This window comes from Macrobrachium rosenbergii, chromosome 17, assembly GCF_040412425.1.
Source record: "Macrobrachium rosenbergii isolate ZJJX-2024 chromosome 17, ASM4041242v1, whole genome shotgun sequence".
Classification (NCBI taxonomy): domain Eukaryota; kingdom Metazoa; phylum Arthropoda; class Malacostraca; order Decapoda; family Palaemonidae; genus Macrobrachium; species Macrobrachium rosenbergii.
The window spans coordinates 39,844,794-39,869,776 of record NC_089757.1 but is presented as its reverse complement, the minus strand read 5'-3'; the positions used below and the strand labels follow the sequence as shown (position 1 = coordinate 39,869,776).

General features: G+C 39.0%; 1 protein-coding gene across 2 annotated transcripts in view; it reads right to left on the bottom strand.

Moving 5' to 3' along the window:
* Positions 1-24,983, bottom strand: part of Epg5 (ectopic P-granules autophagy protein 5) — a 474,230-nt gene that overhangs the window by 61,693 nt on the left and 387,554 nt on the right. For both annotated transcript variants that reach the window (XM_067119916.1, XM_067119917.1), the window contains 4 exons: positions 8,542-8,799; positions 8,239-8,339; positions 7,923-8,044; positions 6,562-6,861 (listed from right to left, as the gene is read on the bottom strand). In XM_067119916.1, coding sequence (XP_066976017.1) covers positions 6,562-6,861; positions 7,923-8,044; positions 8,239-8,339; positions 8,542-8,799 — 781 coding nt within the window. The remainder of the gene's footprint in view (positions 1-6,561; positions 6,862-7,922; positions 8,045-8,238; positions 8,340-8,541; positions 8,800-24,983) is intronic.

The following is a 24,983-nucleotide window of genomic DNA, read 5'->3' as shown; positions in this document are numbered from 1 at the left end:
CACACACAGGTAGTGAGAGAATAAAAAGTATTTTTATAGTGTTACTGGAATTGTTATTTTGATAAAATTGTGTAAGTTACCATACTGTATTGAATACCAGAGAAAAATGGGGTTTACTTTTTTTGTGAACAATATGATGAATTTTACAGTAAATGAAAAATGTGTAGACAGCCAAACTAAGCGCTGCGTATGAGAGGAGAAAAAGGGGTTGCTTCTTTTTGTTTGTAAGTGTATTTATGGAGCTCATTTTGTTACATCTATGGGAAAATAATGTAGATAATTACTTTTTGCATAACGTTTTCGGTTTAAAGTGTGACGATTGTTGTTTATAAGCATATATGGTGTTTATGGCTGCAAATGAAAAACGTGAAGCCTATTGAACTAAGTGTCGCAAGTAAGAGAAAAAGAAGGGGGTCACTTTTTCGTTTACAAATATGGGAAAATGATTACTTTTTTCACAAGTTTTCAGTTTAAAGTGCGTTGGTTGTTGGCCATAAGAATATTAGTGCTTACCACTATGCAATACCGGCAATGTTAGGTGACGAAGGGCAGTTGCCCTTGCATGCCCCTAGATTTTTCTATTTGCCATTATATGGATTTTGACATTATCCAATGGGCCCTTGGCTCCATTAATCCAGATAATTAAGGGATTGCTCTATCTTAAAACGACACCAATGAATATAGCTTATTTACAAGGTATATTACTGTAGTTTTGTTTGATTACTGTTCATTATAAAACTACGCTAGTTTCCAAATGTTAGATAAACACCTGAAAATTAAAGTGAGCACTCAAGCACAGACATGTTCTTGTAAAATAAATAAGTAAATAAAATATAAAATAATAGTAATACTAGGTAGCTATTTTAAATGTAGTGCCACACAATTTAAGTTCATTTGTGATCTTTTTAATTAGATTTGCTAGGCTAGCTCTTAATGGAATTGCAGAGCATTACAATGCTGTGTTACTACTATAATACCTCTAGGTCATGCATATTGGCCATTATTGGTTTTGTTGCTCAATCATGAGTCAAGGTCTTACATCTGTGAAACCCCTTTCTTATGATAATCATAGTTCTTTCTAGGCTATAGATTTCTTTTCTTTATATGTTAATATATTAAACTAGTTGTACCTTGCAGTGGTGCCTCTACTTAAAACGTGAGTTAAGGGATGACACCAATAATTATATTATCACTAATAGAATGTCACCCCTGTGTTGGTCTCTTACCAAGTTGTCATGGCCATATACTTATAACAAACTTAGTCTGTGTCATACTGGTGCTTGTTCAGCTAATAAGCAAATTCTGTCCCAGGCTTGTTTAGAGTTTCTGAACAAGATAAAGCACAGTGTCAGGGATACACCTGATAGTGAGCACCATTATATCAGAGATGCTCTTGAAAATTTCTGATGTGAATTCAAAAAAATTCTGAATGCTGAGTTGGAGGTTATCTCTAAGACTTTACAGTCATCCAAAGAGACCACAAAGTCCTAAAAAGCCACCAGTGCAGAGATTCTCCTCAGGAGAAAAATCCAAAGCCAAAAAGAAATTGAGCTTGTTGATTAGATCCCTCTAGAGCCAGAGGCAGTACAACCTGTTTTCATAGTTTCAACTTGTTCTAATATCATGACCAGTTTGGACTATAACCCCAGAAGCTGGGAGGATCAGTGGCACCAATACTTGGCCTTGATACCAGTACCAATAATCCTTGGCATGATGCCTCAATGTGTATCTTTTCACCAGATGGTAAATGTCTAATAAAAAAAATAAAAATGATAGGTTGAATTTTTGGGATACTGCTGCTTTTTCCCAATATGGAGTGGCACTTGGTCCCTCCTTCATTAGGCTTGTAGAAACTGCCGAAGGATATGGTCATCCTCCTTGCTATTAGGGCAACAAAAGCCACTGAGACAACTCTTTTTTTCTCCTTTAATGGAAATTATGGTACCTCCAAAATCCTGGAGAACCAAAAATCCTTTTGGATGGCACCAGCCCTCTGCCCTTCACTTCTACAGCAACTGATCATGTGAAGGTGGAATTTAAGAACTTTGCAGTTTCTGGGAAGTATAGTAAAATAGTAAAAAGGCATTTACTGTATTTCCAGTCCCAATATTTGCAACTTCACAGAGCAATGAATAACACTTGCCCATTCTTTTGAAGGGGAAAAGTTTCCAATCAATGTGATCACCCAGGAGTTTGGTGTCCCTATGGGCCAAATCTCAGGTGGGACAGCCACTTCTGAGTTCCATGTAAGGCTCCACTTCTTTCCTGTCCTAGCCTTGTCCACAATTCTGGAAGAGAGCTCTCAGTCCTCTAGAACTGTTTTGGCTGCAGTTGCAAAGCCCCTTTAGCAAATCCAATGGGGGGACACTACAATTTCATGAAGTAGGACCCCAGGCCCAAAAAGAGCTGTGTGCTGCAATTTCTGGATGACTACCGCTGTCTAAGTACTTTCACTCATTCCATCTGGGGCTTGGACTTACCTATCAATCTGAAAGAAGACATAACTCGTAGACAGATGACTGACTGACTGGGGAGCTACCAAAGAAGAGTGTCTATGAAACCTGAGAGAGGTAGACAGCAGACTCCCATCAAAGAATTTCCTGATAAACTGGAAAAGTCCCACCTCACAATCAATAGGCATTTGTACGGTTGGGTCTTTATTGGGATATCCTTTGTGGTCAGTTGTCTTCCTAGTCAAACTCAAACCAAAGTAAGGAAAGTTCTGCAAAGGTTCCCTACCCAATCTGAGGTTTTCCTGTTAATTTAGATATTCTGTCCGTGGACCTGGAAGGGAATTCTGCAAAACGGATTAGGCCGATTCCTCCATCTGTGTGGTAGCAATACACTCAGATGCTTTCTTGACAGGTTCGGGAGGTCATTGAGAGGATAGTCAAGTAGAAGGACAATGATCACCTGTTTTGGGGAGGTGCCACATCAGTTTCCTAGAGCTGATGGCTGTCTTCATGCCTATCAGAAAATTGTACCCATAATCTGTTGGTCCTAGAGAATACGACAGCAGTGCAGTATTGCTGTCTATCCTACAAACGGCCCATGCAAAACGTGGCACTTGTCAGCAATACACCTCATAAGGTTGTTCAATGCCATTACAGACTCCCTGTCAAGGTGAACAGCAACCTCAACTGCGTGTATGTTAAATAAACAATCTTTTCAAATAACTGCTAATGTGCTTCCACATGCAGAAGTGGACCTGTTTGCCACATGTGAAAACCATCAACTTCTAATGTGTTTCCAAACCTGGACATTGTGGCAACAGCATGACGTTGTTTGAGGTTAAGCCAGCTTTTTGCTGACACGGGGTCTTGCTTCTAGAGCAGCCCATAAACAATAGCATGAGATGCATTTCTACAAACAAACAAAAGGGGGACATTCTAACTTTCCCTCCCCTGTCCCAAATTTCAGAGGTTTAGAATATACTACTGTGGATTTTTTGAAATCTAGTCTACCACAAAGATTATTCACCTAATAACATTGCTAGTTACCTGGTGCAAAAACTACATACCATATTTGCTGGTGTATTAGACACTTATTTAATTTTAAATGTATAAAAAAAACTGCCCTACGGCGAGCATACTGGGTAGGCAGAAAAATTGCTGCTAATAATGAAACATTGAAAAACAAGCCTAATTATTACAGTAAGTCAGCAGTTCATAACATATTGTCAGCCATTTGCAATGATGAATGTAAACAAAATCTTAGTGCCGCCCTAGTGGCCTGTCGCAGTAACACATAAACATTGTTTATTTAAATTTCATACAGAGTCCAAATGATTTCATACTTTATTCCAGTATACTATCACAGTATTGTATGTCATGCACAGGATCATACATTTTTCCCTATAAAATCACTTTAAAATATCTTTCAATAAATGTATGATGAAACATACTAAAAAAATGTTTTCCACAAAATATCCATGTAAAACAGGGGTGCGTCTTATGCGAGGGTGCATCTTATACACCTGCAAATATGGTACTTCATCCATCCAATAATACCAGTCCATATGGGAAAGTGTGGTCGGATTACCTTCACACTGAGAGCTGGTTGAGCCTTGGCTGAAACAGTTTTATAATGTCTAGTTTACTGGTTTGAGGACAAGTTCCTTGCGGCTATTACTAGTATGTCACACAGGGCTGCGTTATCGAAGCTCTTGCTTTAAGGGTATGGTACTGATTCAAATCAAGAAGTCTTTAACCCATTTCTCTGGCCCTTTGCACTGCAAAGACCAACTCTTGCAAGGCTTCCCATTACTGGATCCCTCAATAAGTTTCTTTGACCCCTGTCATCTCAAGTCAGTAGTCCTAATGCAACTACACCTCAATGCTCCAATAGGTGGTCATTTTGACCAGCTTTCTTACATATGGACATTGGACAATGTTCAACACCTTCACACTCAAAGATCCATTGATGACAAAATGCCCTGTTCTTCTAAGGAAACTCAGAATTACAGATGAGACACATGCCCCGTCCAAGCACTCAAGTTTTGCTAGATGCTGCGGAAAACGTCCGCACTCAAGGTTTTACTAGATGTTGCAGAAAGCGTCCCTTATGTTAATTTTTTCTTATACCCTATCACAAACAAGTCACTTTCTCTGCATGGGCTAAGAGTTGTCTTACTGTCCCTAATAAGAAATGCAGAACCCACCCCTTCCTGGTTCACATGGCATCAGTGGGTGCATCCATGGGTTTTGTTGGAGACATTTCCTGCAAAAACATCTCTTGAGTTTACAAGGTAGTCATCAGAGCATGCTAATAATGTTTAGCTACGTCCACCTTGAATGTGTTTTTCACGATTTTCTGAAGATGTGTTTTTTACTGAAAAATATTTACGTGTCCGTAAGATTTGTCTTGTTATTATTTGATGTAAGAAAACAAAGCAGAATTTTCTTGGATTCTTACTGATGCAGTATGTTAGTTTATTTGATGTCTGTAGCAAGTTATGAGAGTTATTTTTCTGTGGAGAAATACCTAATGAACTGTGTTTACGACTCGGTTCTAGAATTTTTGGCAGTCTACTGCCCCAAGCCCTCTTGTTCTTCTACCAGCTACACTTGATCTGCTATATATTTCATTTACTCAATAAAGGTTTTTGTGAACCTGAGTGCTTCCTTTTGCATAACCTGGCTCTTTAATGAAAATACTCAACAGAGCAGTGTTCTTCAAACACTGCTGCCATGACATCCAACAACTCTGGGAACTCTGTGTATTGGTAGGAGGCACGATAAGTCCCTGTTCCACAGGCACCTAGGTAGAAAACAAAAGGCCTTCCTGAAACTGTGGTAATTCGAGATATTGCCGGGAAGGGGTGCAATACGTGTGATGCTATACCCCAACCCAACATAATTTGATAAGCTACTTTAGAACCACATAGAATAGCACATATATAGGTTCTTGCTTTTTCCTATCCTTCACCAATGAGCCCTATTTTTTTGTTCAGGTTGTTGGGATTTTTTAATAAGGAGCTAGGCCTTTTCGTCACCTTTCATTTTCTTTTGTACGATCCTTTGAGAGTCCTCAAACCCACCCGCTTTCCCTGACGAAAATGTATGGGAAATTGTGATAAGTATACTCTTCTTTCACAGACCTGGTGAGTAATGGGGATCTTAGTCAGTCTGTGTACTATTATCATACCTGTGTCAGAAGGGTGAAGGAAAACCAGGTAAGTAATTGCTGTATGCCTTGAATCCTTTTATACTCTATCACTGTCTATTAAAGGCACTATTCTGGCCAATACCAACTATGAGAGAATTCTTTGACATTTGTTGGTCTATCTTATGGGCCCTGGGGGAACCATAAGAGTTACTCCTTTGAAAATGAACAGCAACTACCAAAAATATATTTTCCTACATTAAAACCTGTTTTTTACATATATCTCCCATAGGCACAACCTACAAGAGTAAAGTTAAGTGACTTATTGGTTTTGTTATACAACTGGACACACACGCAGGCACTGCTTCCATAGATCAACAAAACTCATCTTAATGTACATTAAATAATGTATTATAACATGAACTGTAAAATGTCTTATGAGAATTCAAAAGTCAACCAAAAGCTAATGGCAAGTCCAAAGTACTATTCCACTACAGTGTATTTTGAAAAAAACTTTTTGTGTGACAACTTCTGTATTTTATGATATGATTATTACCATCTATTATATTAATATTAAAATCTATAAAGCCAAGTACTGGGGCACTTTCAGTGCTTAAGACAGTGAAAAGGAATTGGAGTGGTTGGAAAGCAACATGATGAGATCCAAAATATAAACAAGAAGAACAATGAATTTACCTGTGAAACTAGGGACATTTTTCAGCTGAACTACGAAGTAACAGAGGGTTTGACAGCAAGATGGAAGAAGTAAATATGAGAGGAGGTACACTAAGGGCTAAAATGTGGGTGCTGCTATGGGCTAATGGGACAGCTGCAAACTCCCTTTAGAAATACCTAGAGTGCCTCATCTGATCTGTACTGATGGCACTAACCCCCATAGACTTTCTCCTGTATCTGAAAATGTCCAAAAGTTGAACTTTGATGTATATCATAACATACCTGTGGGGGTGACATGGGTGTGTTCGAAATACTCCCCTCCTTGGCATTTGCAAGATAAGGAATGTGCTAAGGCAACGGCATACAAGGCGTGCACCTGGAGAAAGAGGGGACTGTCTACCTAATCCAATTGCTGCTAAAATCCCTGTTGAACTGCGATCTTCAGCCCAGCAAGCCAAACGTGAGGCAAAGGTGCAGCAGTGTTGCCAGACAGCTTCAATGGATCCTGGCTCTTTAATGGTTTGAGTAATCAGTTCTAAGATCTCACTAAAGAGCAGAGTAAGCCCTAATTCCACAGTTACACTGCAAAGAAGTTTCCTAATTAGTAAGTACAGCTTAGTTACACTTATTAAATGGCCCTATATGCACTATAAGGAAATAAATGTACCTTTTCTTTTAAAATAAATGTACCTTTTCTTTTACACTTCAAAGCAATAAGCATCTGGATATGTGAAAAATGGATTTACATGAGAGACTGAGAAATAATTTTTACCATAATTTAGTATACTGTAGTCATAAAACGTCTGAAATCAATAACAAAACTTTAGTAGGGAATTTTTACACTTCTGTAAGATAAGGGCCATAATACAATTTACAAAAACATGAAATAAAATGTTTAACGACTTCATCTCTCCGAGAGAGCTTTTAACGCTCTAACATCCACCAAAAGTATAATGACCCTTTCAGATTCCAATGTGATAAAATTACAGAAGTGGCAAACAGCTAAAACATGTGAAAGGTTATCATGGTATTCTCTTTGCATCAAGTTTAAATGATTATACATTTTTTATTTTAAAAAAACTTGATCTAATACAACAACTAGAGTAGATTACAGGTTGAATGGTATAGATTTTAATAGACCATCAATAATATCCTTTCAGGATTCCCAACGCTTGAAGTGACCAGGCATACTTTTGGGCAAGTATGCCTGTCACCATCTTTCAACAATAAAACAACATATGAACACCATTTCTTCCTTTTTCTTAGCTATAAACAGTTCCTGACAAATACAAGTGGAGAGCTTTGTGTATGTTTGGAAGTACTGATACTATTACTCCAAATAAATTTAGATTTTTTAATAATAAAATAATGCATAACCATCTTCACTCTTTTGTATTATACTGAAACTACTTTGTTTGCTTATATACTTCTAGCATCTCATTGAATTTAACTCTCCAACAATCAGTAACTTGCTGACTTAGCAAGCTGCAGCTTGAGTTATATGTTGGAACTTTGTACATAAATTGTTTAGAATGAGCGTGCACTGCTTTCTAGCTAGTGACTGACCCAAAGCAATAAAAAAAGGAATAGAGTTCTAATCATAATTACTGTATAGTAAAACTGAAACAAAAAACTTTACTTACTTTGGTACTATGGATCCCAGTAATTCAATTAGAGATGACAAGAGCAGCAAGTTGTCCGCACATCTTATTGACTGTTGCCTTTGCCATTTTGAATATGCATAAACAACATAAAGTTGACCTTCCTGCATTTAGTAAAAATTCTTTTAATCCGAGTTTCCATAATAAAATATTTTTCATATCTCATTACAAAAACATGGCTAGTCCAGATGTACAGTACTGTATTGCATTTCACTATGAGTTATGTGGCCTACACCAAGTGTCCAGTAATCACTGTCCTTTTCAGCAGTAAAAATACTTGCAGAAGGGAAACTATTACCTGAGATGCTAAATTCATCATAGCTGCAGGATTTGTCAAAGGAAATGACAGGGATGATATAACAAGAGGCCAGTGTATTTCTCCCTCCCAGCCACACCAGTCTAGTACAAAGAAAATACAAAAACTAATTATTATCATAGAAAATACAAAAACTAATTATTATCATATCACACCAGTGGAAGGAAACTAAGCACCTGTCTTTATTTGACCAAACTGTTAAATGAAAATCACTGTATCTAATCAATGTTTTGTCAGTCAAATGTAAGCTTATAAGAGGAACTTCATTAAAAGTACAACACTCACCATTATATAAGAAGAGTGCAGATAACCCAGCCTGCATGATAGCATTTCGGTGATTAAGGTGCAGAATAGTACGAGATGTTGTTACAAGAAGGGGGAAGAGAAGGCCTGGTGAAGGGTGTGACTGAGAACTGAACCACTTCACAATAGTTGAACATGAGAGTTCTTGCAATGCAGCTGAAGATGCCCCACCACTGACCAGTGCTAATACTTCTGTGCTTAAAATAGCACCTTCACTCCATTGCTGTTCTTTTGGTAAAGCTAAGATGACACAAATTTTAATTTCCAATTACATTTATGATACATGAGAAACATAATTACATCCAACAGTGTCTTAAGCAATATGCTATACCACTGCTTAATTGTCCTTCATTCTATGAATTAAAGGACATGCCACATCTACAAAATACAAATATCAAAATTAAAAACTAGTATTTTTCGTAACATACAAACCTAAAGTTCTTTGCACAGGAATAACGCTTTCAGCACAAGCTGCTAATAGCCATTCTGACAAGTCAGTTAACTACAGATAGGTAGGGAAAGGCCTGCCCACCTGTCAGTCTTCACTCTGCCTTCCAGCCCAGGATCCAAAAGGGGTGGCTGAGGTGAGCCATGTATGTTGTGATCTTCAGGTTTGCACGTTTCAGAAATACAAATTACAAATTACTTTTAAAATTTGCTATTGGTTCCTACACAAATACAAACCTGTGTCCTTTACATAGGAGACTTACCCATTGGTGGGAGGTAGCCTGGGTACTCTCTGACCCAACTAGCAAGTTCACCTGACCTGGGAATGCCATCTTCCTGGTCTATACAGGAGTGGAGGAAGGATGAACCCACACATCTAGCTTGCTGCACATTTGGGATATTCCAACTCCTAGGTTTCTGGACCATTAAGTAATGGGGTCTGTAAAGCATTTACTTAAGGAGGCTGAAAGACCCTTGCATCATATTCTGTTGGCGACATTAAAGACGGACATATGTAAGTCAATGGCTTTGACTATGTCTAGCCTCCTTTCCCGATGTCAAGAGAGGAAGGGAACTTACATCCACTAGTCAATAAAATGAAAGATTGGTGCTGTCACACAGCTTACCTGGATGTTCATCTGTCCAACTTGTAAATGGCCTGGCACAGAGAAACCAGTCACTCGCACACCTCACTACCGAATGCCTTAGACAAGATGCTACCTCTCCTAATAGAGGAACTGGGTCAGCTACACAACTTGCTGAGTAGCCACACAGTTCCCAAGAAAGAGAGTGCCCAAGCACAGGCAAAAGGGAGCCAGTATTACTGTAGGGGCATTATATTTAACTATTTATATATATGAAAAATAGTTTATCTTTTTTATCATATGTATGATTTTATTATGTATTTCCACTGCAAATATTTTTTTGCTTTGTTTTCTCAGCCCTTGTCCACCTCACATTTATTAATGGTGAACCTTTCCCCTCTTAGGTGTAATGGGAGGTCTACAGTTGTGAGACAGTTTAGCTTGTAAGAGGGATGCAAAGTGAATGTTATCTGACACTCAGTGGTTTTCCTATGACAGGATATGATTTTGACTGTCAAGAAGCAATCTGTGTAGGCAGTCCCTGCTTATCGGCGGCATCAGTTAACGGCGTTTCAGTTTACGATGCTTGGCTAACGACGTTATTAACCAGATTTTTGGCGCCGGTAAGCAATTTTCGGTGCTGGTAAACAGTTTATCGGGTCAGTAGGCAGTTTATCAGCGTTGCCAGGCAGTTTATTGGCATTATTTTCTGTTGGTCAATGCAGGATGATCCCTCACCCAAATCCCATGCCTTTTCATAAAGGAAGTGGGAAGATTTTGAGGACTCAACAGCGAGTACCAAAAATAGGTTTTTCCTATGTCAAACTCTGTTTTTTGATAGTGTAGTCACTTGTTTCATCCTCAAGGAGCTTTACAAAGAAACTGACAGGTGACAAAATGGCTCTAGCTCTCAAATTTTAATCCCAACAACCCAAAGAAAAGTATTTCTGGTCTGAGGCCAAGCACAAGTTTCAAGCCCTATTCTTTATTCCAAATACCCCTCAGGTTTTGGTAACAAAGAACAAGAAACTAAATATGAACTTGTTTTATGGCGTAGTTCTACAGTGACTTACCTATGCATGCTGGGTTTGGTTGCAGTATTGTCGCACCCTCCCCCAGTGATAGGTTTTCCACTGTAGCGCTACAGGGTTAGGATTAACCATGCCACCTACTGATACACAGTGTAGTCGAATTTGTTCTAGGTCGTGGCAATAATGTTTTAAGAATACTGTCTCTGATAACCACCCTGTACATTCAGAGACTTCTTTGAAAGAGACATTTCTGAAGAAGGCCAACAACATACTGCCTTTCCTAATATTGGGTGACCAAGGAAAGGAGTGTGGATTTGCCTTTTTAATGAGGGACACTAAAATTATTCTCAGCCCTTGTAGAAAGAGTGGTTTATCTGTGTCAGGGTGTAGGAAAGTCTGACCCTCTGGGGTGTTTGCCATGACATCTAGGTAAACCTTATGTGCTTGAACCTTGCATAATAGTTTATCTGCTAAATTGAGTTTTCTAATCAAAATAGACTTCTTTCTTAAAAGATTCTCATTCTAGGCCAGGAATGATGAGTCAGGGGTCAATAGTAATTGATGGTCAGTTGTTTGTGCGATGTACCATCCCTGTCTAAGAGAGTACAGTTCACTAATAAGAGCTCCGATACTAACACAATCAAGACGACTGCTTTTTGCAGTATGTGAGTTGTGGTTGTATTGGGTCTGCTGAACTGAGGGGTTGACAGAAATCTAAGCACCTTGTTCTGGGACCAAGTAATTGAAAGCCTTTTGGGAGCAGGTCTATGTAGTGCAAAAGACTGCAGAAGGGAAGTGATAATTTCTATACTGGAATCAATATTGAATCCAAAATCCAAGGGTTCCGTTAATGCTGCCTTGTATGTATCTCAACTGGGCTCTCAGTAAGGATATAATCTACCCATATCTTCCATACAGACTAGTATTGTCAGATAGATGACGTCCGTAGTTTTTGCACTAGGTACCTTAGCAATGTTGAGCAAGTAATTTTCACGGTAGACAATATTTAAAAAATCCACGTGAAGGTGTCGGCTCAGAAATGGGGATGCGTAGACTACTCTCTCTCCTACTGTTTGGGATAGGACAGCTGACGGTGATGGAATTGATCTCTTTGCCCATTGCTGGAGTAATAGGAATCAATACCTGTTTGGCCAATTTGGGGCTGTTCCTTTGAAGGTTAGAAGCTTGCTCAAAACCTTCAAAATCTGCAACAATGGAGGAAAAAGGTATACATTTGTTCCAGTCTTGTAGGAAGGCATCTCTTGCTGTTGCTTGACTGTCCAAGTTCAGAGACACATACCCTAGAAGTTTGTGATTCTTGTATGTGGCAAACAGGTCCACTTCTGGTTGTGGAAGCAAGTTGGCTATTGTTTGAAATGAGTGGTTGTCCCAAATCCACTCCGCTGAGGCTGTCATTTTCCTTGATAGAGAGTCTGCTATTACATTGAGAGACCCTGTGAGGTGAATTGCAGACAAGTGCCACTTCCTTGCTGGTGCTGTCCGAAGATTGGCAAGTATTACCATACTGAGAGGAGGTGAACGTGATTCTGACCTCTTGATGCAGGACACTGCAGTCATGTTGTCTAGAACCAACAAAATGTGTGTCTCATCTGGAGGTTTGAGTTTTTTTGAAAGACAAAAAGACAGCCATCAGCTCCAGGAAATTGATATGACAATTCCTGTGTAGCTGACCACTTCCCTCCACCTGACGATCCTCCCAATGTCCTCCCCAACCTGTCAACGAGGAATCTGTATGTATTGTCACTTGTATAGACGGAGGAGTCAGGGTGGCCTGTTTCGCCAGAGATTCCTTCCGGGTACAAGGAAGATGTATCTCTCCAACGTTTTTATTCTTTTGATGAGGTCGGTCTCACATCTTTTTTCTTGCATGCGATAGCCAGAGTTTGTTCACGTTTTTTAGTTGTAATTTGAGTATTGGGTCTGTTACTGATGGAAACTGCTGCAGGCCCATCATACATTCTAACTGCTGCCTGGTAACTCTGTGCTGTGCAAGGAACGTTTTGAGGTCATTCCTTATTCTGTTTTGAGCATTGATAGGGAGAGACAACTGGCTGTGAAGAGTATCTCAACACAGTCCCAGCCACTAAAAACGTTTGCTGGGCACGAGGTGGGATTTTTTCCAATTTATTAGAAAAAAAATTTGACTGGAGTTTGTTGACCACTGCTCTTAGGTTTCTTTGGCATTCTTTTCTTGTGGACCCCCAGATTAACCAATTGTTTAGGTAAGGTATTAGTTGTATTCCTTCTTGTCAGAGTTCTCAATCAACTACCATGGCTAATTCTGTAAAAATTCTTAGGACAATGTTTAGCCCAAAGGGCGTGACTTTGAACCTATACGTATCTTTCCCTATCTGGAACCCTAAGAAGGGGCAAAAGGGAACGGAAATATGGACTTGCCAGTATGCATCATTCAGATCTATAGAAGGTGTCCATGTCCCTTGTGGAATGGTTGAATTTACTTGGGCAACAGTAGTCATCCAAAACTTTTGGCAAACAATGTGCTTGTTTAATGTTGATAGGTCGAGGATCAATCTTCTTTCGGAGGAATCCTTGTTGGGGAAACTGAAGAGGCATGCTTAGTGGCGAATATACGCATGTTTCTCTATGGTTCTCTTTAACAGGACCTTCCGCACATAATCTTCCAGAGAGGGGTATGGTTTTTGGAGGAACCTCTTTAAAGGAGGGTGGGGATGATATTTCCACCCCAGTCCTATTGAGAATAATGCTGTGTCCCCAGCCTAATTTGGATCCACTTCTTCTCCTGCCTTTGTTCTTGACAGGCATTCCAGGTGTTGTGAGTGTCTTTGGACCCCGTGAAAGGAATGTCCTTGCTGTTGTCCCTTTGCATGGAGTTGTCCCTTCTGACCACCTACATGTTTTTGAGAAAAACTTTTGGGGGTGACAAAAGGCTTAAATGATTTTTGTTCATAGCAAGCCTTTTTTGTGTTGGGTAAAAGGAAGTTTCAGGTTTTTTGTTTCCAGAATTCCATCTTACACAGGAGAGCGTACACTGTACAATTCTGTTGGTGGGCTTGTTCATAAGTTGAGCCACAACAGACTCCTCAAACAGGTCCTTACAGAACAGGTTAGATTGTAATAATGAAGTCACATTGGGGAATGACTTGTTGGAGTATTCCAATGTTTCCATTTGCGCTTTTCTGCGCCATTCTAGAGTCATAGAGTGCTTCCCATAGGGTTCTCAAAAGACTTTTGGCCACAACAGCAAAAATTGTTCTGGAATCTTCTGGAAGCCTTTTGGTGGCAACTTCTAGCAAGGTGGTAGAGGTTATAATAATAAGGAGGTGGCTCCTAGCATGAAATTCTGCCGAGGCTGTCCCCTCTGAGATTCTTCTCATAGGGGTCCCTAACTGTTGCCCATTCCTTGGTGGAATTATCCGAGACTGGGATGACCATGGCAAATGGTTTTAATTGTGCTATTGTCTCTCGTTTTCTAGTCACTACAAAATTCTGAAAATCTGCCTTCACATGATTATTTATTTTAAAAATGAAGGGACACAAGGCTAGGACTACTTGATAAGCAATTTGGGTCTTATCCAAAATAGTGATAGAGATCCATTTTCCACTGACCTGATAAAGGGTGCCTTCTATAGCTTTTAATGCTATAGACACTGGCAGGAGAATCGTTTCTTTCAGTGGTTTCTCAATGTCTGCTGAAGGTGGTACCAGGCACCATTCTCTATTAGGGAATGCTGCCCTGTCTCTAAATTCTACATGTCAGTATCATCAGGGTGAATACTGGAGTCCCTATTATCTTTTGATCTGAACTTCTGTAGTCAGCTCACTCTTGAACATAAAAGATGCCAGATTTCTCTTAATCATAAGTATAAAAATAGCAAAATTGTAAACCTTCCGTCAGCCTGGGGGGCGGGACCAGGGAGGCTTTTGTATCCTGAAGTTGAGCAACAGTTGAAGATTTTTATAAATCTGTTTATTTTGTGAATTTTGGAGATAATGGCTTTTGATGATGATGCTTATTTATTTTCATCAAATAGTGATATAGAGATAGATAATTACAATGACAGTGACGACAGTAATATTGGTTTTAAAGTTAGTGTGCATAGAATAGTTAACATACACACACATATACAACCATTCAACCAATTGATACCTGTTGTATATTTTTTGTACTTTTATAGGTGTTTCTTGAATAGCTAAGGAGTAAGATCGTCATGAAAAAATTTGAAATTGTCTCCGAAAATACTGCACAAAGCATTCCAAAACTAAAAAGTGGCTTTTGAGAAAATGTTTTCTTTCCAAAAAATATTCCTTTTAAAATTTTTAAAAGCATCTTCAATATTATTTTTTATTATTAATCTGTGACAAAAAGCAATTACAACCATGTATAACATTAGGTGATAAGTTAAAAAATGAGCAAGAAAATATGGGTTCCATTACTGAAGTTGCAAATGCATAATACTGCCATCGTCCTTAAGTGGCATCCCCCACCATCTCTTGGGTTAACCCAGATTATTCATATCACTCTTAAATGTATAGGCTATATGAAACAGAAAATTCACTAATATGTAACCTTATAGCCAGGCTACCATTTTGTGAAGCCCAGGTTACTGTTTTTATTTAATCCCAGGCTGCCTGGTCTAAATTAATACTTATGACAGTAATAGAATATCTCTTAAAGGTTTCTTACTCTAATCCAGGTTATTTAATTCACACTTCAGGGTATACCTGGTTTAAGCTAATGCTTAGTCCAAGAATGGTATGTTTCTTGAAAGGTTATCACTTAACCTAATATACAGTACTGCCTACTGTGAATTATTTAGATCACGCTTCAGCCTATAAAAATGTTTACTTATAGGTAGCCTTATCGCTAGGCTACCATTTTATTTTGCCCAGATTATTGTTATTACCTAATCCAAGGGTCCTTGGTTTAACCTAGGCTACTGCCTAGACCCATAATAGGGCATTTATTAAAAGGTTACCCTAATTTAGGTTACTACCTAATCTAGTTCACACTTAACAATATGTGATACTAGGTTACAGACTACAGACAACATCCACTATTAATGTGAGAAATTCTTCTCACAGCAATTTTTTCTGATTTTTCATGTATTCATTTGTTTCCATGTAATCTATCTCTTACTGCAGAGTTATTAGGATCATCTGTCTCATAAGAAACTATTGATTTGATTTTTCGTCATGAATTGCCATCTGTCAGGTAATCGACAGACAAGAACTACGTTACTGTATTCGTATCTGTATTCGTGCAAAATCCAAATATATTCGCATGCTTATGTAGACGTCTCTATTGCATGTCACATTAAGGGTGACAGAATCACATATAATTCGAGAATGACACTCTGACATTATTTTGCCTGATTTTTACTAATATTCTAGCATGAAGTGTAGAGCACTGATTTAGTTATAATAATTCATTTTTATATATGAAATAACTATGTGAATACATTGCACCACATATAGTAATAGTTGAAGGTGTTATTAGATCTTGATTGTACCTCTCGCCAGAGAAGCCATTAATCGAGGTCAAGAGTTCAGGAGAGGGGAAAGGAAGGGCAGTTGTTGCCCTCTGATCACCCAAAATTATATTGTCACACACCACCAACTAATTCGCTACATTTAACCAATATGTTGAAATTGCGCAATATTATATTTGGAATTTATTTTTCATAATGAACTTGTATAACTTGCCTCTTTTTCCCAAATAAAACCCAAATGCAGGAAGGAACGTACAGCTTCTTGGCTCAACTTCTGAGTAGACCTGATATCTAGTGTCGTGTAGTGATGTGTGTGTGTGCATTTATAAAGGGTGACTGCCCTTATCCTTTGAACTTTGTTGTAACTTGGTTCATTTGAGTGCCACTGAGTTGTAATTCCCTTTTGAGTAATTTATTTTATTTGTCTCTTATGTAATTACCCTTTGATATGTTTAACCTTTAATTATTAAATTAATTTTAACTTTAAATTCATCAAATGCATTTCAATATCCCTCCATTTTATTCCATTTTCTTGTGCTTCAGTTTTTAAGAATGGTGAATGTAATTTGATCTGATTAACTTGTATTGTGTTCATACTTTAAGGTTATGCAAGTAACTTATAGAAATGAGGTAACATGTAGCAGTCCTCTAAAAACCCATGAGTACTTGAGAGAGAGAGAGAGAGAGAGAGAGAGAGATATCTCACAGCAACTATGACCTGAGTTTGTGTCTCTAGGGACTGCTCAGTAAATAAAAGTACTTAATTGTGGTACTGATCATTAATGATTGAACTGGGTTGAGAGACATCTTCCCATAATTTAGAAACCGCAAAGGGAGCGTGGTGTTGTTATGTAAGGCTTTAGGCTTTTAGCAGTTTTTTGACCAAGTAACAAAATTAAGCATACAGTCCACTTTGTCTATACAATCAACTTTTTTGCCACAATTAATCTAGTTTAAGTTATTCTCATCTAATCTGATCTAGGCTACTGCCTAAATTATTGTAGACATCATATAATCTAAGAAGATTTTCTACACTGATGATAAACTGCGGAACATTTCCTTTAGCTAAAACATCTAACTGAAATGACAAATTTTTGAAACAATTTTCACTTTTCATGACTAACAATCAGCGATTATGACAGCGCCGGCCATGTATTAGCAGGAACAGCTGGGTTTTTGGCTTTCAAATACAATTCAACTACCAATTTTCCAAAAGTTTAACACTAAAACTTTAACTGAAACTTTAATCTAAGCACTTAACTTGCTTCTTTGTTAGATGTTTCCATAATTACTGAGCATTGACAAGAAAACTAATCCATTTAATAACTACCAATGGAAAGTATTGGCTTCTTGGTCCCCGTGCCATCCACTGTCGACAATATGTGGACTGCGCATGTGAATTCATCACATCCTCTTCTTGCAGGTTTGGCGAAGGAAAGAACCTGGGTACAGCTTCACTGTATGATAAGTAAAAGAGCCCTCTTATCTTTGAGTCCATTACATACTCCATCACGTGTTATAGTGTTTATCATTACGACACAATATCTGACCATGAAACCAACTAAAAGAGAATTCTTTGATGTTAGTTTGGTCACCACGGGGCTCTGACAGAGCCTTGGAAGGTAACTCCTTGATGACGAAAGAAGTGACGACGCTATAAAAAAAAATAATAATAATGACAGTATTTATTTCTAAAATATAGTACATTGGGGTATTTTACACATCAAAATCACAAATGCAGAGTGTTACACACAATAAAAACACACAATGGCAACATTCTCAAGCTGTACTACATACAAAAGGATCAGTTGATAAAACTGAAGTGCAGTGAAATATCCCTCAAAAGATGTTTAAAAAGATTCTTTTAAAAGCAGTTTCTTGAGATTATTATTAAAGGTGAACAGGGACCCAGTTTCTGTAACTTTACATGGAGCCTTATTATTTAGACATGGACTTTACTTGTCCTAATCCAATATCAGTTTTGGTTCTACTTACGAATAGGTCTTCCCCCTAATGGGTAGTAACCCGGCTAACAGAATTTACAGCTGGAAAATTTTATAACCAGTGGGGAATTTCATTTCTCAAGGTTTTAAATACAAAGCTACATATATCTCTACTTGTTTCAGAAATGGAGAAATGTGTTCATATTTTCTTACACTGCCAATTGCCACACAAGCTGCAAAGTTTTGAAGCTTTTGAATTTTCTGTATCTGTGCATTACTGGTAACTCCCAAAACTTTTAAGCAGTAATAAATGAGGCTCACTGCCAGTGACTGAACAACTATTATATGTGCAGATAGTTCAAAACGATTCTTTTACTCTATTTCAAAATATGAGAGTACCCATTTTATGTAAATTTCGTCTATACAGTAGGTTTTTGGTTTACATCGTACTCAACCTATGTCATTTCGTGGTTATGTCTCACAATCTCCGACAAATTTATTAAAAAACTCTTGTTCCGTCATTCGGAGGTAAATTCAAACTTCGCACAGGAATTAGTTTGAGCACGGAACAGATGAATAATGTTGTTACTATTTTTGGGGAACTTTTTTAATTGCATTATGGCTCCCAAGCATAAGGCAGACTCTTCTGATGGCAGTGCTACAAATAAAAGAAAAGCCATCTCCTTGGAAGTGAAAGCTGACCTAATAAAACAATCCGAAAAGGGCGAAACATCGTCTAGCATCAGCTGCGCTCACTGGTTCAGTCGTACAACTGTGTCAATGATCATTAAAGATAAAAAGTGCATACTTGAACATGTGAAAGGATCTGCTCCTATGAAATCAACTGTGATTACGAAGCAGCATAGTGGTCTCATTATTGAGATGGAACGATTATTAGAGCTTTGGCTGGAATACCAGCATCAATGGCGTATCCCAGTTAGCCTAATGTTGATTCAATAGAAGGCTAAAAGTTTGTTTGAAACCTTGAAAAGAGAAAAGGGGAAGGGAGTGAACATGAAGAGTCTGGGGCTAGCAAAGGTTGGTTCATTCGGTTTAAGGCCCTTGCAAATCTGCATAACTTAAGGTGCAAAGGGCATCTGCTAGCAGTGATGAGAAAGCAGCAAGTGAATTTCCTAGTGTGTTGGCTGAGGCTATCAGGGAGGGGGGTTACTGTGCTGAACAGGTGTTTAATGTAGATGAAACAGGTTTGTTCTGGAAACGGATGCCTATCCATACATACATTGCCAAGGAGGAGAAGACAGCACCAGGCCACAAAGTCAACAAGGAGAGACTGATTTTGCTTGCTGGGGGGCTAATGCTGCTGGTCATTTCAAGCTGACTATGTTGGTGTATCTGGCAGAGAATCCAAGGGCACTGAAGGGCATTTGGAAAGGTCAACTACCTGTCATCTGGAAATGCGACAAGAAGGCATGGGTGACACTTCAGATATTTTGTGCCAGAATTAAGGAGTACTGTGCTAAAAAGGGGCTGCCCTTTAAGGTGTTGCTGGTGCTGGACAATGCCCCTGGCCACCCTGCCCATTTGGATGACTGTCATCCTAATCTCAAGGTGTTTTCCTTCCACCTCATATCACTGCCTCTTTCAAGGCCTACTGCCTCAGAAAGACATTTGCTATGGCTTTCAGGGCAACTGATAAGGACAAGAACTTGACTCTAAAGGACTTTTGGAAATCTTACAATATTCTTGCTGCTATAAGAAACATTTCTGATTCTTTGATGAAGTTAAGCAGACAAACTTGAATTGTGTGCAGAAAAAATTGTGTCCCCAATTTGTGCATGATTTCTATGGCTTTGAGGAGTCAGTTGAGGCTGTCACCAAGAATGTTGTTGAACTGAGCAAGCAGCTTGATTTGGAGGTGGAGGCTGATGATGTCACAGAGCTGCTGGTATCTCATGGAGAAGAATTATCTGCTGAGGACCTCATTCTACTAGAAAAGCAATTGATTAAAGACGAAGAGACACCAACCCCAGAGTCCAAGAGATTTACAATCAAGGAGTTAGCAGATGGGTCTGCCCTGATAGAGGAGGGATTGGCAAAGCTTGAGGCTCAGGACCCCAACACTTCCAGGTACACTAAGGTTGCCAGAGGGGTCCTGGATCCCCTGTGGTGTTACGTGGAGATTTGGGAGAAGTTTAGCCCTTTTTAAGGAGGTAGAGAGGCCTGCAAGAGATCCAGTACCCTTTACCTTGCATGCCTCTCCAGACTCAGCTGCTCCAGTTGTATCTCCAGAACCTTATGCTGGTTCTGCAGAACTAGGCTCACCTGCCCCAAAGTCTCCAGCACCTTCTACAGAACTAGACAACCCTGCCCCAGTATCTCCAGCACCTTCCTCCCAGTACCCTAGTCAAGCCTGTCACACCCCACTTGGCAATGCCCAGTATGCAAGCCAATCACAGGAGTAAAGGTAAGGAATTGTTTCTTTTTCTTTACTATACAGTAAATGTAAGGATAATATTTACCCTTGTACTGTATGTATGTGCCCAGGAAATGTTTTCTCTTTATTTTATTTATTCTCTTTTATTTTTTTTTTATTTTCACCGATTCACGTCATTACATCTGCTTAAATTCCGACTTACAGAACAAAATTTGGTTACATCCTTGCTGTAGGAACGGATCTCTGACGTAAACCGAGACCATACTATTTGTGGATTTTTACAGTCGTCACTGGCTTCATTATATTTCCAATAAAATTAATTTGAAGGTTGTCACCAATTCTGTTATATACTGCCTGGGTCCTATAAAAATAAACTGCTTTATTCTCACCAAGAAGCAAACCATTTTTTAAAATAACATTTAGCCCAGTTAAAAATTTCTTCCACTCTGTAAATAAGGCCTGTCATATTATTCATATCACCTTATATTACGATTTGAGTATCGTCAGCATGCTGGATGATGAAACAGCCAGATAACAATTTGTTTAGATCACTGACATATATTAAAAATGTATATGGCCAAGAATTGATCATTGGGGAACTCCAAAATTTATATTTTTACAAGTTGAAATGATGTCGTTTAATCTGACTGACTGGGATCTGTTATCTAGATACTTCTAAAATATTCATCATTGTGGATTTCCTTGATAGAATGGTATGATTTACACTAATGAAAGCTTTTGAAAGACCCATCAGTTAAAGTAAGGATACCTTGTACTTTATTTTTGTCCATATTTTTGTAGATTTCATGTAATAATTTTAACGGGCAGTTTCTGTGGATAATTTTGGCCTGAAACTGTTTTTTCTGAAATAAGTTTATTGTTTTCTAAGAATTCAGTCAACTGATTGGCAGTAACCCTTTAAAGCCCTTTCGATAAATCTGTAGTAAAGAAATTGGTTGATAATTAGAGACATTGTCAGCATTTCCACTTTTAAAAATAGTGATTGCATGGGGATATTTCCATCGTTCTGGATAAGGATTTGTGACTACTGAGGTATTAATTATTATCGTAAAATAAAATGCTATTACGTACATTGCATCTCTAATAAATCAAAGGCAAATACATTGGTATCTTTTAAATTTTTTATTACTAAAATTACAGTTCTGCAATCTACCAGGTTAGGTTTAAAACTAGTAGGACTCTTGTTCAATGCACAATGGGCTATTTCAAAAGTGCTATTACTCACTATCCCTTCTTGGGTTTTCTCACATGTTCTTCACCTGACTCCTGCTAAGAAATCATTGACTTCCTCAGCTTTCATGTGTAAATCATTTGCGGTTTCACATATGGTCTCATCATTATTTCTGTCGGAACCATTAAAAAGTACAGTATAGTTTTTGTAATCTTCCAAGAATTAGATAAGTCACCTTTAGCCTTTTGGAATTCTTGTTTGTAGTATTGCTTCCTACCATCAGCTAGCAACAAGTTTACTTTTATCTTAAACTCTTGATGCTTTTCTCTGAGAGGAGTACAGTATTGTACCTGTGTCTTTAGATCTTTTTGCACTTGATCTCTTTCTTTCATGGTCTCTTTTACATCACCTGTTATCCATGGGGCAGGAGGACTAGTTATTCCCTCACCACAATTGGCATGCATGGATCAATACGTTAAGTAACAACGCTGGTTAAAATTCCTACTTGGGTATCCATATTGTTGGTTTTTTAAATTCCATTTAATATAAGTACTTCATTCATAAGTACACAGAGTATCTTGAGAGTAATTCTTAAACACCTAAATTTCTTGAAAGTAGGTTGCCTTTTTGGCTCACGAATATTCAAAGGTGTCATGACCACCTCATCATCTGCTACAGAACTTGGTAATACATCAGACCTAATTACCATCTGTTTACCATTACAATTAATTATTACAAGATCAATTAAAGATGATGTTATAAATAGTCAGTCCTCCTGGGGCTCTGTAGGCTCATAGGGCTGAAGTAGGGTAATTCTTTTTGGTTCATTATCTGATCAAAGTTTAGATTCCTAATAAGTTTAAACATTTTGCTGTACTTTTTTAGTAGATTGTCATTAAAACCACCTTATACAAAAACTGGTTTGTTGTGTTGAGGAATTTCTTTGAAAATCTCTAGAATATTATCAAAATAAGTAGCAGGAGCCTTAGGGTGATAATACATGCAACCTATGATAATACAGTATATGGAAACTTTTGGTGCTAGACTGAGATCCACTTATCTCCCATTCTCACTTGTGTCTCAATACCCAAGTTCAGTTCAGTGGCTTCAAATAATTCTTAACAAACAAACACACTCCTCTTCCTCCTCCTTAACCATCATCTTGATTGATTACGAAACTTAAGTCTTAAAGACCAAGCGCCGTAACCCATCAGGATTATTCAGTGAAGCGATGAAGATGAGCAGTAAATGTTGTATAAGGGAATTAACAAATTCATCCTATATAGGGGGTTACAGCCATGTCTCACTAATGTAGAGAATAATGATATTTTGTTCATTAAGCATCAGTTCTAATTCAAGTTTACGACACTGTAAAGACTGGGCATTTACATCGACAACAGCTATTTGATCGCTAAATTTACATGAAACAATGACAGTGGCTCTATCTTCTTAGCCTCCATTCTAGTAAAAACCATTTTTTGAGCTTTTCAGTTTCTTGCACTGTTCGTAGACATGACTCTACTCTTTTGGGGGAGAGAAAAGCCCAAAACACTCGCGAGTTCGGAGTCATCCCCAAATGAAGAATACTCTGAGTCAGAGTCCTTTGGGATTTCTGAATACTGATCAGGATGCCTAACTTCTGTGTTAGGCAACGGGTCCTTTGGAAGTCCTTCGCGCACTGAACCTCTGAAGAAGAGCGTAGAAGCCAGTCGCCCAGGTATAGGGATACACTGATCCTGAGGAGATGAAGCCACTGCCATGGGGAGCGAGAATTTGAGTAAAAACCTTTGGGGCTGTGACAAGGCCGAAGCACAGCACCCGAAACGGAGAACTCTGCCCCGAAAAACATACCTCAGGAACATTCTCGAGTCTGGATGGATGGGGACATGAAAGTAAGGCATCCTCCATGTCCAGGGTGACCATCCAGTCACCCTGATGGAGAGAGGACATGACAGAACGGTTCATCTCCATGTGGAACTTTGTTTTCATCACAAACAAATTCAGGGCACTGACATAGAATACAGGTCTCCAGCCTCCGGAAGACTTGGGGACTACGAAAAGTCTGTTGTAAAATCCTTCTGACAACTGGTCCACTACTTCCTCCATTGCTCCTTTGCAAGGAGAGACTCTACCTCTTGGGCAAGAGCCGAAAACTTCTTGGACCCTACCGAGTAAGCTGTCAAGGTGATCAGCAACTTGGAAAGCAGCAGCTTCTGTTTGAAATCTGCAACTCCATTGCTTCCAAAAATGGTGCAACCTGGCACCTACCGGGGCGCAAAGGACACAGATCTCACTCGCTGGCAGCCGTTTTGGAAGAGGACTTCTTAAAGGGCTTTGCTGGAGGGTGAAGATTAGAGTGTGGTCTCGACTGGGAGTTGGCTCATCCCCCACGAAAGGGCTGAGGTTGTAGAGGAGAGAAAACCTTCGGAATGACTGTAGGTGCTGACTTGGGGCGCTTCGAGGACTGCGCCAGCAAATTGTGTCGATTTCTTCTGCAGTGCAGAAAGAACCTCTCTGACGATGTCTTGAGGGAAGAGGTACAACTTGTCAAGCGGAGCAAACATCAGAGCAGACTTCTGGATTGTTGTAACTGCCTTGGTAGCAAATGAGCACCACAGCTCTTGCTTCTTTAAAGAGCCCATCGCCTATAAAGAAACCAGCTCCGCTGAGCCATCTCTAAACTCCTTGTCGGAGCAAGACAGTACATTTACCCAATCCAAGGCAAAATCCTCTGCTAGGACTGGACAATCCTCAATCTTCCTGGCCAGCGCTCCCACAGTCCAATCCAGGAAACTAAAAATCTCCAGAACCTTCAAGACATTGCAAACTAGGTAATCCAATTCTGGAGAAGAGAACATGACCTTAGCTGAGGCGCAAGCAGAGCATCGCGTAGCTTCGACCAAGCCAGAGAAGTCCCCCTGGAAGGAGGCAGACACTCCCAAGGAAGGAGCTTCTCCGGAGGCATTAAATCGATATCTCCTTTTAAGAAGCTTTGAAGGAGGGAAGGCAAACATAGCTTTGCCTGAGTCCCTCTTAGAACCCAACCACTTGTCGACCGCTTTTAATGCTCTCTTCGAAGAAGAAGAGAGGACTAATTTATGAGGGCAAGAGTCACTAGCTTGCTTCCCCATCAAAAAGGTAGAAGCAGGTGAATCCGGAGACACAGGCTAGAAGAACTCCAGGAAGCTCGCTAATACGAACTTGACGAGGCTCGAATAAGCTGAAGAAGGGGCCGAATCATGGGCAGCTTCCTCCTAATCCGAAAATATCGGAGACAAGTTGGAATCCTCAGTCTTGGAAAGTCTTCTTCTTCAAGAAGTTCATCAAGTCATCAAGTTGG